This window comes from Falco punctatus (genome assembly GCF_963210335.1).
Source record: "Falco punctatus genome assembly, chromosome: 10".
In the NCBI taxonomy this organism is placed as follows: Eukaryota; Metazoa; Chordata; class Aves; order Falconiformes; family Falconidae; genus Falco; species Falco punctatus.
In genome coordinates this window covers 36228526-36245801 of record NC_137590.1, presented here as the reverse complement: position 1 = coordinate 36245801, position 17276 = coordinate 36228526, and the positions used below count along the sequence as shown (strand labels likewise).

Here is a 17276-nt window from a genome sequence, read left to right as displayed (position 1 = left end):
CGGGCAGAGATTAGCCCCATCCGCCGCCTCCCAAGCAGCGGGGTGGCACCTCTGAGCCCTGCCGTGACCCCCCGGTGGTGGCGAAGACCCTGTCCCAGTGCTCCCCCGTGATTGCCCTTGCATTTGGGGGGGGGGGGGGCACCTCAGCGTCTGCCGGTGGGCCTAGCCCCCCAGGCTCTGCCTGGCACCAGCACCCTCCTTGGTGGCTGTGGGCAGCCCAGCACCACACCATGGTGGCATCTGGGGGGGTGGGGGGCCACATCTGGCTCAGCACCCCCTTGGCCCCTCCTAAGCTATGTCCAGGGAATGCCACCCCCGCAACGTAACCCCAGCCCGGAGGAATGAGTCCCAGTCGGGGGGCGGGGGGGGTGTGTCACATTGCCGGGGACAAGCATGGGGCTGGGGACTGAGCCCCCTCACTGCCAGCCTGGGGGCGGCTGCGCTCTGCGGTGTCGGGGTGCTGCTGCCTGGGGGTGCCCCCCCACACCTCCCCAGGGAAAGGAGAAAAGCCAGGACACCCGGGAAGCGGCCCAAAGGCGCTCCGGGACGCAGCGGAGCGAGCAGGCGCGGCGGGCGCCCCGTGACGCGCCGGGCGGTGTTTGCTGCCGTTCCCCCGCGGCTGAGTCACGGGCCGCGCCGCCGGGGGTCGGGCCTGGGGCCTGGGGGGGCGTGAGGCGGCGCCCCCCGCCCGCCCCTGCCCCTGCCCCTGCCCCTGCCCCCTCCCCCGCCCCGCTCCGGCCCGGCCCGGCCCGCCCTCACGTGACGCGGCCGGCTGCGGTGTCAGCCCGTCAGCTGACGGAGGGAGCGCGGAGAGGGGCCTCGGCGCCTACAAAAGCGGGGAAGGCAGCGGGCGCGGTGGCCCTGCATCGGCGAGACCCTCCGGCCTCCGTCCCCTGCCCGCCGCCGTCCCCTGCCCGCCGCCGCCATGGGGCTCCGCGGCCGCCGCCTCCTCCTCCTCCTGCTGGCCCTGGCGGGGCCCTGCGCGGCCCTCATCCGGTGAGTCACCGGCGGCCCCCGGGTTGGGGGGACACCCTGGGGCAGGACCCCCAGGTGCTGGGCCGTGCCGTGCTGGCCGCCGGGCCGCTCCCGCAGGCACCCCGCTGCCCCCCGGCGGGGCTGCTCCCGGTGGGTGAAGCAGAGGGGAGAAGGGCAGGGACTGCCCGGGTGGGGGTCGGGGCCCATGGAGGGGGCTCACCCCAGTTTCCCCTATTTCTGGTGGACTTCGGCGGCCACCTGCCACCCCCCTCGCGGCACAGGGGATCTGGCACGGGGTGCTGGCAGGAGCACAAACCTTGCCCATCCCACGCAGGTGGGTCCCCTGGTTTCGGTGTAGCTGTGCTACCCCCATCCCCGGGTGGACCCCCCACCCCCTATTAACAGGTGGGTGTTTGCCCTCCCCTCGCAGGATCCCCCTGACCAAGTTCCCCTCCATGCGGCGGGTCCTGAGCGAGGTGGGCAGCGAGATCCCGGACATGAACGCCCTCACCCAGCTCCTCAAGTTCAAGCTGGGCTTTGCCGACGTGGATGAGCCCACTCCGGAGATCCTGAAGAACTACATGGACGTGAGTAACGCCCCGCTGCAACCCCCCAACACACACCCAGCAGACCCCAGTTTGATATTGGCCGGGTGGCTGTCACTTCTGGGGGGTGCCCATCCCGGGGGGGGTGGGATGTGCCAGCCTCCTCCCGCCCAGCTGGGACGGTGAAGGAGGGAGAGATGTTGATCCCGTAAGACAGATTTGTGCACCCCCATGGCTTGATGGGTGGCTGCTGAAAGTTGCTTGCCATCATTGCTAAACCAAAAATACTACTAACAATAATTGTAATAGTAATAACAAACACCCCACTGCTATCCAAGCGGGAACTTTGCAGCTTCTGTGACCTATGTCCTTTCCCATTTGTCACTAATTAACAATCATAAATAGGGACCTGCTCACTGGCGGTCTTTCCTAGCATCTTCTGGTCTGTTTCGGCTCCACTTTCTGCAAGACTGGCATAAAAATCATGGTCCGCTCCTTGGGGCATAAAAGAGCAAGCATGGAACAGGGGAAGAGGGCTCACACTGGGCACCAGCTTGCCATGGGATGGGGGACGCAGGACCCTTCCTCTCTCTAGCCTTCATTTTCTGCACAGCCTCGGGGAAAGACACTGTGCACCGCTACCACCTTCTCGAGCAGCTTAGGGAGCAAAGGGAGCTTTGTGGTGGAAGCAGCAATAAAAGGAAAAGCCCGATAAAGGATGTGAGGTTTGCCCTCACCCAGCTGCCAGATACATGTGGGGGTTCCTATTTCTGGGTTCCCCGCTGGGTACCTTCATGGCTCTTGCAGGGATAGCATGTAAACACTGGCTGACAGAATAAATCTGATGCCGGATATTTGGGTGTTAATTCAGAGTATTCCCCCTGCTCCCCTTCTGTAGGGGCTCTTGTCATCCAGCCAGCACTGTCCTGCTGGGGCTGTGCTGGAAGGGCCACCGTTGTTTTAATCAGTGGTGTCAAAAGCCAGCGCGCTAGTCATTGTGCCACAGTGTTGTCTCTTGAGACCACAGCTCAGGCCACCGCCCGGGGAAGGCTTCTGCTCCCTTGTCACAGGGGGACCAGCCCAACCTGCGGTGTGGCAGATAAGGGATTGCTGGGTCCCTCCTAGCCTGGCTGAAAAGGCTCCTGCTGCCGGAGGAGCCGCTGGGATGAAAGCACAACCTAGACTGCCCTGTACGGTCCCCACCAGCCCCTGGGACCCCTTGCGGGTCTGTGTATCTGATACATAGGGCCCCTGCACCAGTGGTTAATTTTCAAGCCCCAGCAATAATTGCAGAATCGCTGAAAGAAGTGCTGCCTCCCTATTACGCCTAATCGCAATGGATTAGTAATTACTCAGCGAGCAAGGCTTGCAAAGTAAGCTCACAGGAGGTGAGCCGCTTTGATAACCTTATTTTTTTCTGCCCCCCCCCTTTAATTAAGTACACGGGGGGGGTTGGAAAGCCCACAGGCTGACTTCCCTTGCTAGCAGCCTTCTCTCCAGGGCCCTGATCCAGCTGCTTGTCAAGCAAGACACAGCTCTCTGCCTCTTCGGGAGGGCTGGGGAAAAACAGGTTCGTCCAGGACCTGCCAAGCATTCCCCATTCATCCCCTCCCCTCTGGATAGAGGGATGCCCTACAAACATCTCAGCCACTCGGGTTTCTTCTAGTCCCAGCAAAGACGGGCTTGCAGGGCAGAGGGTTATCCCTTTCACTCAAGCTCTCACCCTGTAGCCCTGAATACCTTTCTAGTGGTGGTGCTGCTGATGCCCTTTTCTCCCTCCAGCTCCTCCAAAGTCTTTCCACACCCGTGACTGAGCATTTGTTTATTCCTTGCCACCCCAGAGGCTCACCGGCATGCACCAAATGCCCCAGCAGTTATACCTCCACCTGCAGTGAGCAGGGCTGCTGCTCGCTGCAACCCACAGTTTCTCGGCAAACCTGCCAGCAAAGCAGCTTCCCAGCCAGTTTCAGCTTTTCAATAACGCAGGTGTTCTGCTTGGCTTCCTCCCATCCTTTTTCTCTTCCGTATATTGAACTGCATGCCAGCCTGCAGACCTTCCCCCTTCTCTTCTGTCCTGTCTCCTTGCCTGAAAAGTCCTCCCCTGCAAGCACCTTTCCCTCTTCTCCGCCCCAGCCTGTCCTTTTCACACCTGCTGTAATGAAGTTTGAACACCAAAGGAGAGCGTCCCTTACAGAGGAGGAAGGCTGGGAGCCCATCACTGCCAAAAACAAGAGGAGGGCAGTGTCTAGATAAGAAGCTGGTCCCTTTTTCAGTGCTAAGAGTTTTTTTGGTCTTTAATCCCAGCTTTTAGCCAGCTACCTCTGCTCATGGCTCCCTTTTCCTCCTTTGCAGGCACAGTATTATGGCGAGATTGGTATCGGAACTCCCCCACAGAAGTTCACTGTGGTCTTTGACACTGGCTCCTCCAACCTCTGGGTGCCATCTGTGCATTGTCACCTGCTAGACATCGCCTGCTGTAAGTGTCACCAGTGCCAGCCATGGCTCAACAGCTTCTTCCCTGCAGAAGGCAGGTCCTGGCATGGCAAGAGAAACTGAGGCAGCAGCCTGAAAGGGCTTGCCAAAGGCTGATGGACTCTTTAGGGTCAGAGCTTGAAATAGGATCCCAACCTCCTCCATCCATCCTTCATTACTCCCTTCCTGTTTTTTCCGTGCCGCATCACCCACGCACAGCTTCGAACCTTCCCCAACAGCCTCAGCCCTGCAGCTGGGGAGCAGCGTCGCAGGTTGTGATGTTTCTCCCCAAATTATAGACCGATGCTGCTGTTGCCCCATTGCGTAAAGCTAGTGAAAAAAAAATCAGCCTCTTGCCAGATCTGATACAAACTGGCCTAGTTCTTGGTTTATTAATGCATGGAGCATGTGCGTGCATGCTTACGGATTTATAATTAACAAAAGACAGGTAGGCACGGTGAGATGAAACATCTTGGGGACTACAAGTTTTTTTGCTCAGTGGCATTCCTATGCAATCAGCCTCCGCTGTTGAAGGTGTCAAACCCGGTTATGGCAAAATGCCATGTAGAAGCCACCAGCTGTGTTGCCTAAGCAGAATGGAGAAACCTGTGGAGCCAACAAATGCAACCATGAAAGGCAGCCCTCAGTGAGCACTGGGGGTAAAGAGGAAATTTGGACTTCTTGTATGGCCCTGGTAGTGCCCAGAGAGGAGGCGGACCACCTTCCTGCATATGTGAAATGAGATTTAGGATACTGGCAAGGTGGTGAGATCCAGATCTGGGCTGTCTTGGAGGTTCCTGATTTGTAGCAGGGAGCTGGTTTCTCAAGGCAGTGGCATGGGAGGTGCTGGGAGCAAAGGACTCGTTTTGTGAGTATGCAGCGGGCTTGACCTCCTGCCAGAGCAGCATCCAGACAGCCCAGCCAGGGAAGTCCCTGTACAGCATGTGGGTTTCTGTAGGGCTTGGCTGGTTGGTCCTCAGCCACTGTCTGCCCTGCTCAGCCAGCAGTCGTGGGGCTGGGCTGGCTGAGCTCGCCACACTCCGCTGCCCAGCTCATGACTGGGGAGGAATCTGTGGAGGAGGAATCTGCCCAGCGATAAAACCAGGCATATTGTACAGTTCCAAACCCTTCCAAGGGGAAAAGCAGCTTAGACTAGGGGAAAGCCCTTCTCTGCAAATAAAAAAAATATTTTGAGCCCTCTCAGTGCAAAAAGCAATGACCATCTAAAAAACAATTTCTAGCCAGTTTTGGCAAAAGTAACAAGAATGCACAGGCTATATTTAAAGCCACCCTGGTACTCCATGGCACAGGGGGGAACATTTTGCTCTGCTGGCTAATGCACCTTGACACACCAACGATGCAGCCTCTAGCCTTTTAATACCCAGTGGCCAAATCCGATTTCACAGCCAAATTGGATCTGCCCACCTAATTCCCCAGATGTTGGAAGTGCTTTGTTAAGCAGTCTGGACTTGGCAGATGCTGGGTTCAGACCCACCTTCACATCCCTGAGTGTCCATTTGTCCAGATGAGCTAGGGGGGGTGGAGTTAGGTATTGGGGAGCCCTAGGTATCAAGGAGCACTAATGTTTTCTGTCCCTCTGTGTCCCCTTCCCTGGCTGCAGTGCTGCACCACAAGTACGATGCCTCTAAGTCTAGCACCTACGTGGAGAACGGCACAGAGTTTGCCATCCACTACGGGACAGGCAGCCTCTCTGGGTACCTCAGCCAGGACACCGTCACGGTGAGTAACAGCTGCCCTTGCCCCCACAGGCCCAACCCCGCTTTCGGCAGAACGCTCAAAGCCGTTTGATTTCCATGGGTCCCCCTTCTTGAGTGTCCTACTTGCATAGCACCATGTTTCCAAGTGCTTTGAAACGAGGCAGTGACAATGACCAAGGCAGGCAGAGAAGGGGGAAGGTATTAATCAGCAGGTCAGCAGGCTAGGAGCATGGTCTCTGGCCATCCCTCCAACCCTCTTCCTCTTGACTCTGGAATTTCCCAGCCCAGGCACATGCCAGCGCCGCTGCACAGGCTGCTGGTGGTGCCCAGCTTGCTCCTGGCCAACATCCATGCAGGGCAGCTGTGCAAACACTGGTGAGAAACGGGCTCTTCCCTGCCCCATCCTGGTGTTGAGAACCAGTGCTTATGTTTGCAAAAGCTGCGTGAGACCTTGGAGGGGGGGTTGCCAGCTTGAGGTGGGCCCTGCTTGCTGGTGAGCTTTCTGTCCTGTGAGGGGTGGGCACCTTTCATGACTGCCCCCCAGGTACAGATGCTCGTGAGAGTCTGCCAACTGCCAAACTGCAGCGCACGTGCCCCCAGATTACTTGGTCCCTTGGCAGGTATAAGAGCATAAGTTTGCTTTGCTGGCGGGAGACAAAGCAAAAGTTTTGAATAAGCACGTAAATCTAAGGATTTAGGGTTTTCCATGTTAGGTTCAGCTGAAAAGTATTGGCTTACCAATTTCATCAACGTCAAGAGAAAAATATCTGAGAGGAGCCCAAAGTGGGTGGCTTATGCAAGGAGCACTCTTTGGCCCATTCTTACAGCAGGAAAATTTCAGGCTAGCATAGAAGCACTAGCTGTTGCCTCTGTGCTGCATCCAAAGGTGCCAACAGCTCAGGCTGGGTGCGGGACCCTCTTTGGGGGAGAGGGACTTTGACAGGCTCGATGAATCCTGAAAATCAGTGCAGACAAGGCTGGAGGGGAGAGCCACAGGGGCTGCCAGCAGCTTCGCACCTCTGGTTTTACTCTGCCTCCTGCAGCCCACCAAGCCTTGGGACCATTTCGCTTTTGTTTCATGCAGTTTATTTCCTGCATCCCTTGGTTCACTTAGAAACACCGCACTGCAAAAAAAAAAAAGAGAGAAAAAAAAAAAAAAACCTCCACCCATCTGAGCCTTCCCACAGCTCTCGCCAAATGAAGGCACTGTGTATGGAGCATTAATGGGTTCTCATACATTGGGTTTGCAAAATACGGAGCAGGCAGAGGCATCTGCGTTCATCTCAGTAATGGAGTGGGGCAGCAAGACAAACAGTGAACTTCATTGTCCTGTGAACGTGTGGGCTGGTTTAGGCACTTTCTCGCTTAAAGCAGGGGCTGAAGTGAGTCAGAAGTAAAATTGCAGCTTTTTTTTTTTTCATGGTTTGTAATTATCACCCTAATGCCAGCTTGCTAATTAGCTCTCCACTTCCCGGCGGCTCAGAGGAAGGATTTTGTGCCTGAGCTTGTTCGTGAAGTGGAGATGGCTCTTAACAGCCAGCACAGCTTGTAGCATTTGGTTTCAGTCTGGGCAGAAGCAAGAGAAACCTCATGCATGGAGCCTGAGCAGTGTCATGCTTGCAGTATGCTGGAGCAGGGCCAACTCAGCAGGTCAGGGACCTTCAGCTTGAGCACCAAGATGCTTCCTCTGATGCACAGCATCCTGTAGACAAGCTCCCAGTCAGGTGTAGTCTGGAAATTCAGACACTGCAACAGCCTTCAGGGTGACCCTCTCAGCTCCAGCCATCCTGATGGGTGGAAGCAGCCACAGCAGCCTGTGGTAGCACTGACATCCGACCGAAAGGCACTAATTGGCAGGTGGCCCAGAGTCCCTCAGCCCTGAATTTTTTTTTGGAGGGGGTGACAAGCTCATATCAAACATCGTTTCTCCTTTCGTGGAGGAATGATGCACTGTAGCACCACATTCCCTGGTGCTGCTTGCTGTCCGAAGAGCAGTGGGCTTAGCCAGCCCCCTGTTGCTCAGACATCTCATCCCTTTATCACAGCCTGACCTTGGGATGTCTGTCAAGGACAGCAGAGGAAACCTTGCTGGCCATGGGGCATGAAGTCACTCCTGGGGCTGCTGTACAGATACGCCACGGAGGAAATGCCCCTCCTCACCTCTCCTCTGTGCCTTTGCAGAGGGAGCCCTGAGCCCTGGTGCCAAACTGTGCCATGGAGGCCCTCACCTCTAGTCTGCCTTCGCCATCCAGCACTTGCCTGCTTGGCTGGGGCCACCAACGAGGAGGCCAGGCGAGCTGCAGGGTGCTGACACTTGTCTGCACAGTGCTGGAGGGCAGCCACCACACAGCCATCCACTGGTAATGATTTTTGGTCACTGTGTTTGGGCGAGAGCCAGCCGAGGAACAGAGACGAAGGACCTGTCACCTGGCTCCAGCACTCTGCTGAAGAAAATACTGTGTTTCAGTCCTGCTGCGGGCCAAGCGCGGGCAGGGTCTGCTGCAGCTGCAGCACCGGGCAGATAAATGCCTTCCTCTTGGGCTGTGCAGCCAGGTCAATAGTCAGACGAACCTAGTGCTCCCTTGTATCAGTCCATCACATTTTACTGTTTTTTTTTTAAGTGGAAGCTTTATCGAACTTTCTGAGGTGCAGGACCAGCTGTGCCAAGTGGTAGAGCGGTGGCTTTCGTAAACCTGTGGCGTACAACTGGGGCGCTCGCCATGCGGCAGCGCGCGGATGCGTTGCTGTGAGCTGTTTCGCCCCACATCCTGCCCTGTGGCTTTTCGCTTTTGCAAGGCTCGATAGCCCTTTCCTAGCACAAGCCTTTGATACCATTAAAGCCAGCACCGCCAGTCCCAGCCTTGTACTGTCTAACCCTGGGGGGATATTAGTAATTTACAGGGATCGTTATCTGCCATCAGGTAGGAGAGGCCAGCTTTTCAGTCCGGCCCGGTTCACTACAGGGCTGCTAGCTGCAGGCTGAGAGGCTGAAACTGTCCTAGCGCGGATGGTGAAATTGCCTGTGGTCAGCCAGAAGCTCAGAAACCTCCTGAACTGCTAGAGCCAGCAGACACATCCTGCTCCCTGTCAGCAGAGCTATCCTGCTTTTTGTGATCTCCTTTCCGGGGATCTGCCCTTGCAAGGCGTTTCAGCTTTCCAGCAGGGAACGCCGGTCCCTCTGATGGCTGGCAAGAGAGGTGACCTTTGCATTCACAGTACTCCGCTTGCTATTTTTGTGCTTCGGGCTCAACCTTGCTTCCCTGGCTGGGTCTTCTCCCCTCCCATGGGAGGTCTCTGCAGGCTTGTGGCTCTTCTGGGAGATGCAGCAATATCCTGGGGATGTTTCTGATGTAGGGGAGATCACAGGGGTTATTGGCAGAGGTGAGAGGGATTTGTGCTCTCAGCTGGGAACGGGTGCAGTGCCCAAGAAGGCAGGACACAGAGATAACTTAGATGTACGGGGTGGGGGAGAGGATTAAAGGTGCAGCACAAAGCTTTTCAGACTGGGAGGAAAGGGTGAGGTAGGTGATAGGGGAAGGGATGCAGCGGGGACAAAGTGATAAAGGGCCCTTTGTGCAAAGAGGAGGGGCTGCAAAATGTCATGGCCAGTGCCAGGAGCCTGCAAAAGGCTGAAATGCCAGAGTGAGGTGGCCAAAGAGCAAAGGGGGCCCCTGCCCTTAGGAGTGCGCTGAGCTTTGCAGGGACTCGGGAGGTGCCACTGTGCAGACAGAGCGGACTGTCTCGTTGCATCCGTCCCACCGCCCCCCTGCCACCTGAGGAGAGTGGCACCAGGGTATCTGGTTTCTGAAGCTGCCCACAAATGCAAGAGTGAAAGCAGGCAGGAGTGTGGCAGCATGTTGAGGAGCTGACTGGGTTCAGTTTGCACCCTGGTCCCCTGAGTCAGTGTTCTTTACAATCTGCTTTTCCCTTCCCTCCCAATCTCCCCTCAGCTCGGTAACTTGAAAATCAAGAACCAGATCTTCGGGGAGGCCGTGAAGCAGCCAGGCATCACATTCATCGCTGCCAAATTCGACGGCATCCTGGGCATGGCATTCCCGAAGATCTCAGTGGACAAGGTCACCCCTTTCTTCGATAACATCATGCAACAGAAGCTGATTGAGAAAAACATCTTCTCTTTCTACCTGAACAGGTAGCGTTGGCTTTGGTGGCACACTTCTCGTTTCAAGGGCAAGCCCAGCTAGGGATTTCTCTGTGTCTCCCAGTAGCATCTCTTGCTGTGTGCTGGTTTACACCCTTGACCAGCACCTTTGCGGAGGTCTCAGCAAGGTCTCCTTGCTGGAGATGTCAGGCCAGAATCTCTTCCTTTAACTGCTGTGAAGTAAGAAGAAGGGAAGTAGAAGGGCAGCCATTTTATTGATAAAAAGCTGGGTAGATCTGCCACTGGATTTCTTAAATGATGAAGAGACAGAAGATGTGTCCAGAGGAAAGAGAAGTAACAGCAGGGTTGCGATCATGAGATTACATGCTGCTAGTGCTGTCCCCGTTGTGGGGGTAAACACAGCCCTAGCCTGTTGCCAAAATACACAAGCCACGTGGCCACCACCATGTCACCCCCCAGGCAAGCATGCCCCCACCAGTCACCAGTAATGGTGGGGCTATCGCTCCCTCACCTCTTGGGGAGATCCTCCTCTGTGGCTCCCAGCACCTTCCCACCCTCTGCTGCTCCCACCAGGACGCCCCATCACCCTCCTGGTACCGCAGGGGAGACTCTGAACTACTTCAGCCCAAAAAGTAGCGCGCCGGGAGTGGGGAGGGCAGAGAGGGCTGCTGCTGGCCGTTCAAGCACCAGCCCTCCCCCATCACCATATTTCTTCCCATCTGCTCGGCAGTGAGCTTGTATCTGACAGTAACCTTGAGGATTCGGCTCCGAGGCTGCTGGCTGGCGCGGAGTCGAGTGCAGATAACCTAACGCTGCATCAGCCGTGTCCGACCCTGCACAGATATGTGTTACGAGCTAATTATTGGGGGAGTCCTTGTGTCAGTGCTCGGTTCCCCTTTGCCATCCCCTTTCTATGCAGCGAGTTTCTCCAGGTGCCCGTGAGAAAGCACCAGGCGAAAAGCTGCAGGGCAGGATGCTTTGGCTGGGCTAAAATCGTCCCGTTTCCCTACCCCGTTCTATCTCACAACAGCTGTCCTTACATTGACATACTGTAGCGTGATGCAAGTCATTTGTCTCCAATGCTGCTAATGCCGTGCTTCACCCCCAGGCACCCCAGCGTGTATTTTGGGGGCACTTGGAGGGGTGTGTGCTTGTCCTGCCCCTGATGTTAACAGGTTGGGGGATTGGTTGTGGGTTTGTTGTTTTTTTTTCAGAGACCCCACTGCTCAGCCTGGTGGTGAGCTGCTTTTGGGAGGGACCGACCCCAAGTATTACAGCGGTGACTTCAGCTGGGTCAACGTCACACGCAAGGCGTACTGGCAGGTCCACATGGATGCGTAAGTTCCCCCTCCACCTGACTACGTGCATGGGGACACACATGCAGACAGCTCACACCTGGGGCTGGGCTGAGACCCTCCTCGAAAAAGAATCGTATCTATCCCTGCAACACATCACGCCAAAAAAAAGCAGACTAAATTCCCACCCTAAGGCTGGAAATCTGGGTCGTTTGTTGCTGGAAAGGGAGGAGAGGCAGAAAACTGCAGGAGATGTTCTGCAAAATCCTTTCCTCTTGTTTATGGCTTGGCCCTTGAAAATGCCTGCTGCACCCTTGCCAAGCAGGTAAAAACGCTGGTGTGCCCTCCTTGCAGGCAGGGCGAACCCCATGGATTAAACCCCGGCTTTGCTGAGCTCTCAGCAAGGCCCAGGCTGCGTGGCTCCCCTGCACACAGCTCCGGAGGCGCAGGATGAGGCCCCAGGAAGCCAGCCCTTGACTGAAGGGCATGGCGTGGCAATCAGCGTGCATTGTTGGAGGCAGAGGGGAGGAGAACAGGCTGAGCTGCCAGCCGCCAGCCCTGCGGTCTATTCTGAGCTCTGCCACGTGATGGGAACTTAAAAGCGGCCTGTGATCAGAGTGTATCCTTTTCTCGGGGTTTGCATCTCTTCCCCAGCGCAGGGTTTTAGTTCTCATCTTCCCCCAGCCCTGCCGCATTGGCAAAGCGTGGCAGACCCTTGGCTGGAAGGCTTTATCCGTCTGCACTGTTGTCAGACGTGCTGTGGGTAATGGCAGCTCCTGTCATGCCTCTTTGAGGTCCACGCACCCTTCCTTGGCCCACGACCCTCTCCGCTGTCACACCACCCCTTTAACCCTTTGCTTTTTGCAGAGGCACAGGTCCTAAGAGTCCCTCGTGCACTGCCCCTAGCTTGCTCACGTTGGCTGCAGTGCTTGCTCTGGGGTGCAGGTCGCAGGCAGGGTAGGCAGGCAGTGGTCCAGGCTCTCTGTAGAACCACAGTAACACCTCAAGGCACCCACTCAGTCAGAAGCAGATGAGGGAGAGCTGGGAGGTCTGCACTGCATCAGTATTTCTAGGCACCTGTCTTTCTCGGGTATCTGTCACAGCCCTCCCTTCTGTGCCTGCCTGCTGCCCAGGCTCACCCATCTTCAGCTCTTTGCCTGCCGCTTTCCTGCAGCCTTCGCTGGGAGGCCTCTAAGGGTTGTCTTCTGTTTGGGCATCTCTCCCCAGGGTGGATGTTGCGAACGGGCTGACTCTGTGCAAAGGGGGCTGCGAGGCTATTGTGGACACAGGAACCTCACTCATCACCGGCCCCACCAAGGAGGTGAAGGAGCTGCAGACAGCCATTGGCGCAAAACCACTCATCAAAGGCCAGGTGAGGCTGGGCTGGGAAAGTGGGAGTCCGTGGCCATTGCGGCATCTGCGCTGATGCCCTGCTTTGCACCCAGATGCTTCTAGAGACCCCGGTCTTCTGTTCCCTCTGCTCTCCGTTCCCAGCCTGTGCTCCTGGAAAAGCCCCTGGTGTAGCAGGGACCCCGCAGTCTTTTGACCCCGGGTAGCATTCACCGCCCCGCTCATGCTCTCAGGAGAGGGCCAGGTCTTGGGAACTTCAGGAGGCTTTGGGTCACCTCTGACACTGTCTCTGGGAGGTGGAGGGGAAGGGGTGTGAGTTGCAGCTGAGGCCAAGGACTCACATTAATGTGAGTCCAGAGGCACTTTAATACAAATATATTTAATGCAAGTAACAACCCTTCCCTGCCAAGTTTTTAACCATTGTAGCTAACCTCACAAGGTCATCTGTCCTCCCGGAAACTGTGGAGGGACAGGGATATAAAGACCCTCTAGGAACGATGCTCTGTTCTGAAAGCCCTCCCAAATCACAGAGCCATGAACACTTCTAGGACTTTTCTGCAGTGTTACAAGACCGTGGGCTGCAGCAACAGCTGGCTTAGATGCCACCCTCCCCAAGACTTGCCAGTGTTAACTAAATCATCCTTGTCGATTCATCACACTGCAAGGCCCTATGTCTCTAGGCTGTACTGAGCCACGTCTCCCCCTCCAGTGACAAAGACCTCAGCCCTGCTGCATAGGGTGCTGTGCCCTAGGGCTCAGCAGAGCCAAAAGCTAAGCCCAGCATCCTTTGGCTCCACCCATATCCATAAAACCCTCAGGTCCCTCAGTTTGCAGCCCTGGGCAGGGAGCAACCCGTTTACCCCACCTCAGGCCTCTTCTGCACCCTGAGATGAGCTTTTTTGGGGGAAGACCACAGCAAAGATGTGATTGCGCCTGGGGGAGACTGTGTCCTTTCCTGAGGGTGTGGGAACTGCCATCTAAAGCCTTTACTGTTGCTGTTTCAGTACGTGATCCCCTGTGATAAGGTGTCATCTCTGCCTGTCGTCACGCTAACGCTAGGAGGGAAGCCCTACCAGCTCACCGGCGAGCAGTATGTCTTCAAGGTATGCCCAGGCAGCTTTTGCCAGCCCTGTGCTTCTCCCCCGAGGCCTGACTTTTGCCTCCTCCACTCAAACCTCAACCACAAAACCCAAAAGGCAAGAGCAGCAAAAGCAAGGCTGGAGCTGTCACTTGGGAAAAAGCCTGAGGGGCTGAGGTGACAGGGTGGTGGCACTGCTGGTGGACCCAGGCAACCTCACCAAAGGTCCTGCAGGAATGAGACCCACTGCCTGATGCTCATGAGGGATAGCAGGATGGGAGAGGAAGGGCGGGCAGGCTTTTGCATCACTTTTTATACAGATATTTTGCCCTTTCTTGCTGGATTCTGGTGCTGTGAGTCCAGCCTTATCATAGCAGAGGCCACCAGCCTGGCATTTAAGCCAGCAGAGTCAACTTGCAGGACCATCTTGTGCAGAATTTCAACAATGGCTGTAATTCAAGAGCTGTGTGGACTGGGAGGTTTATGGGCAGGTGTGGCTTTACTTGACCCTTCGCTGCATACAGGTTCTGGGAAGGGAAGCTGGGTTTGGAGCCATGGGAGCAGCAGGTTGGGAATTACTTTTGCAAGCTGCGGAGCTCAGGCTGGGAGAGGCTGAAGCGCAGCCGGCACTGGCGGGTGTTCCTCCCAAGCTTACAGGGTTGAAGGAAGGGGAGGCCCTCCTCGGATTGAAGCTCTCGCTCTTCTGTCTAGGTTTCTGTACAAGGAGAGACCATCTGCCTGAGCGGCTTTTCAGGCCTGGACATCCCACCCCCCGGGGGCCCACTCTGGATCCTGGGAGATGTCTTCATCGGTCCCTACTACACCGTCTTTGACCGTGATAATGACTCTGTTGGCTTTGCCAAATGTGTCTAAGCGCCTGACCCCCACTGCCTCTGCTGCACACACACTTACACACATGCACGGGAGCTGTAGAGAAAGATTACGAGGATTAGAAATCCAGTGAGTGGAAAGGAAAACAAAAAAAAAAAGAAAAAGAAACGGAACTAGATTTTAAATTACATGGAAAATAGTCATTAGGGCCCTGCTAGCTACTTTTTCCCCTCTGTTGAGTAAGTGGTGCTGGGAGGTCTCTATTTGACATCTCCAGCAGGAGTAGCCCCTTGCTTTACTGCTAGGTCTTCCAGTATTTGTTTTTAAGAATGATTCTCAGAGCTGAACAAGACCCTCTCACGTCTCCCAGCCCTGGTCTCCCTTCTGGGGGGACAGCTGGCTGGCGCCAGCACCCAGCACCTCTGTTTCTGCAGAGAAGCTGTACAGCTGCTCTTGGGTTTGGGCTTTGGGGAGGGATGGGGAAGGCTGTCCAGCGTGTTTACTACTTGCTTTTTCACTGATGAAGTGGGGGAGTGGGGAGGCAGGGGAGAGCCTGTCTTCATCACCCCTCTACAGCGGGTTGGTGCAGACTGCTAGGTCACTTCTCAGCGGGTTTGTGCTGGCTGGGTGCTAGGAGATTGTATCCCAGGCTGGAGAGACGGGGGGTTGCAGTAGTGTGCCCCAAGGGTTGAGTTTCAGAGCCCAAGGGCTCTGGTGGTGTGTTTTTGTGTAGTGAGGGTACTAGTGAGAGAGCTGGAGGCATGACATCTGCGTGCCTGACCTAACAGGACGGGGATTTGTAGGGGAGCTCCAGCCAGCAGGACTCTTCGGGGAGTATGAATATAAAAGGGGGTCAAGATAGGCTTTAAAAGAGGTCACTTGAATTTGTGGCCGTGAAGACCCATCTTTCTGCTGAGCAAAGTCACTTGACGCAGGTTCCCTCAAGTTTAGTGAACTTCTCCCAGGTTCCCCAAACCGCAGATCTTCCCAGCTTCATCCACAGCCAGTGAGTTGAGAATAATGTTTCTTAAAGCAACTAAGTGATCTTCAAGCTGACATCACACCAATAAAATCCGTAGGTGTTTGTCAGCCACCTAAGACCTTTTGGAAACATCATTTGCAACATTTCGAACTGGCCAAAACTCTCAAGAGACAGTTGAGAAAGCCAGCGCGCCTCCTGGGCAGGAGGGTGCTGTGGTAGCTGCTGGACTTGGGTTTGCTTTCCGGGCTGCCCCGTTCTGAAACCCAACTGCCCTTAACACCCTCCTTACCTGCTTTCCACCTTACTAACACTGGTGAGAGCTCTGTTCATGTCCACCCCGTGCTGCGGATGGAGTGAGGCGCAGTGCTGCTTTGGAGGGGTTGTAGCTGATTCAGCTGTGCTTGCAGATCCTCCCGGAGGGCCAGATAAGTGCATATGGAGCCTTTTGCTTCACTGGGCTGACGTCAATAGGCAAATACTGGTGGAGCCAGGAGGACGATGAAGTGTTACAAGCAGTACTGGAAAGCAGAAGAGAGTTTGCCAAGAGTCCCAGCCCGTGCTGGGAGTAGAAGACTCTTCACTTTCCCAGCGCGCTGGAACAGGTTCTCCAGTTAGGGAGTGGCAGCAGGTGGAGGGCAAAGCTAAGGGTGGTAAGGGGGCGAGATCAGCACCAGCCGTGACCCCAGACCAGGCAAAATAGAGGGTAAGATCCTGGCTCCCCAAAATTCACTGAAAAACTTGCCAGCAGTACAGGTGGGGCCAAGGAAGTTCCCGAGAAGGGTCTTTGGGTAGTGGGTGAATGGATGGTTATGCCCAGCGAAATGCATGCACGTCATCCCCTATGCTGAATTCACCACGAGCATCAGAGGCACAGGTGGGGAAGAGGTCCCAAGGTGAGCTGTGGGAGAGCAGTGAGGACACAGCCTGCAGATGCCCTGTCCCCACCTGCTGCAGCTGATCCGTTTGGCTTTCTAACTGTGCCTCGTGCCTTGGAGGGGTCTGGCATGGGCAGTGGGGACAGGCCAGGGCACACTTGGGACACATTCACTGTCCCCCACAACCCCAGACGTGACCAGTGCTGCTTCCAAAGCTTGCTTCTGCCTGCTTGTAAATCTCCACCTGCAACCCTGCATCTGGACACCTAAGGACATCTGTTGCAGACTGGCTAGAGAACAGTAGCATCTTACCAAAAAAACCCAAATCATCGGTAGGTACTCCAAAACCAGAAGATACCCAGCACCTCTCCGGAGAGCCCCAGTTTCACACCAATTAAGTGCCCAGAGCTCCTCCGAGTCCTGCTACATCATTTCCCAACTGCAGGATTTCTTCAGCACAGCGAGACAGAGACAGCCCTTTGGGTATCTGCTAACCAGACGTGATGCAGGGAGGGGGGAAGCCTGACATGGAGCTGGCAGCAGGTTTTGGACACCTCCAGCATCAGATTGAAGCAGGATGTGCAGCGCAGCCCCTGATCAAGCCCTCAGGCCATGCTTCTGCTGGGTGTGCGATGCCTTACATCGGCTGTGCTGTAGCCTCCATGGTAGCTCAAGGCTCGGCCCATGTCTGTCCTTGGGCGGTCAGGAGACGGCGCGGCCCAAAGCAATGCCCTGAGTGACAGACCTTCGGATGGGTCAGAGGAGCGGTTCATCATAGTCTTCCCTGAATGAGCCTCCTCCCCTTGTTCTTTTATTTGCATTTTCAAACAAACTCTTAACTGTGTGGGTTTTTTAATCTAATCTGCTGTCAGAATTACTGTCTCATCATAGAAAATTGAAAAGAAAATACAGTATTTCCCCCCTTAACTCTGAGAGTGTCTTTCCTTAAGCAGTCTGAGATGCCAAACTCTTTCTTGGTGTCCAGAGACTGTGCCTCCCTGACCTGTTTTCCCAGTACGTCTGGTCACCCACTCG

The 17276-nt window shown here is 55.6% G+C and overlaps 1 protein-coding gene across 1 annotated transcript; it reads left to right on the top strand.

Moving 5' to 3' along the window:
- The first annotated feature begins 737 nt into the window (after positions 1–737).
- Positions 738–17168, top strand: CTSD (cathepsin D). Its single transcript, XM_080403686.1, has 9 exons — positions 738–996; positions 1406–1562; positions 3873–3996; positions 5614–5732; positions 9661–9860; positions 11045–11167; positions 12353–12497; positions 13480–13578; positions 14265–17168. The coding sequence occupies exons 1-9, from the start codon at positions 926–928 to the stop codon at positions 14424–14426; spliced, it is 1200 nt and encodes a 399-aa protein (XP_080259812.1). The 5' UTR covers positions 738–925; the 3' UTR covers positions 14427–17168.
- The last annotated feature ends 108 nt before the right edge of the window (positions 17169–17276 follow it).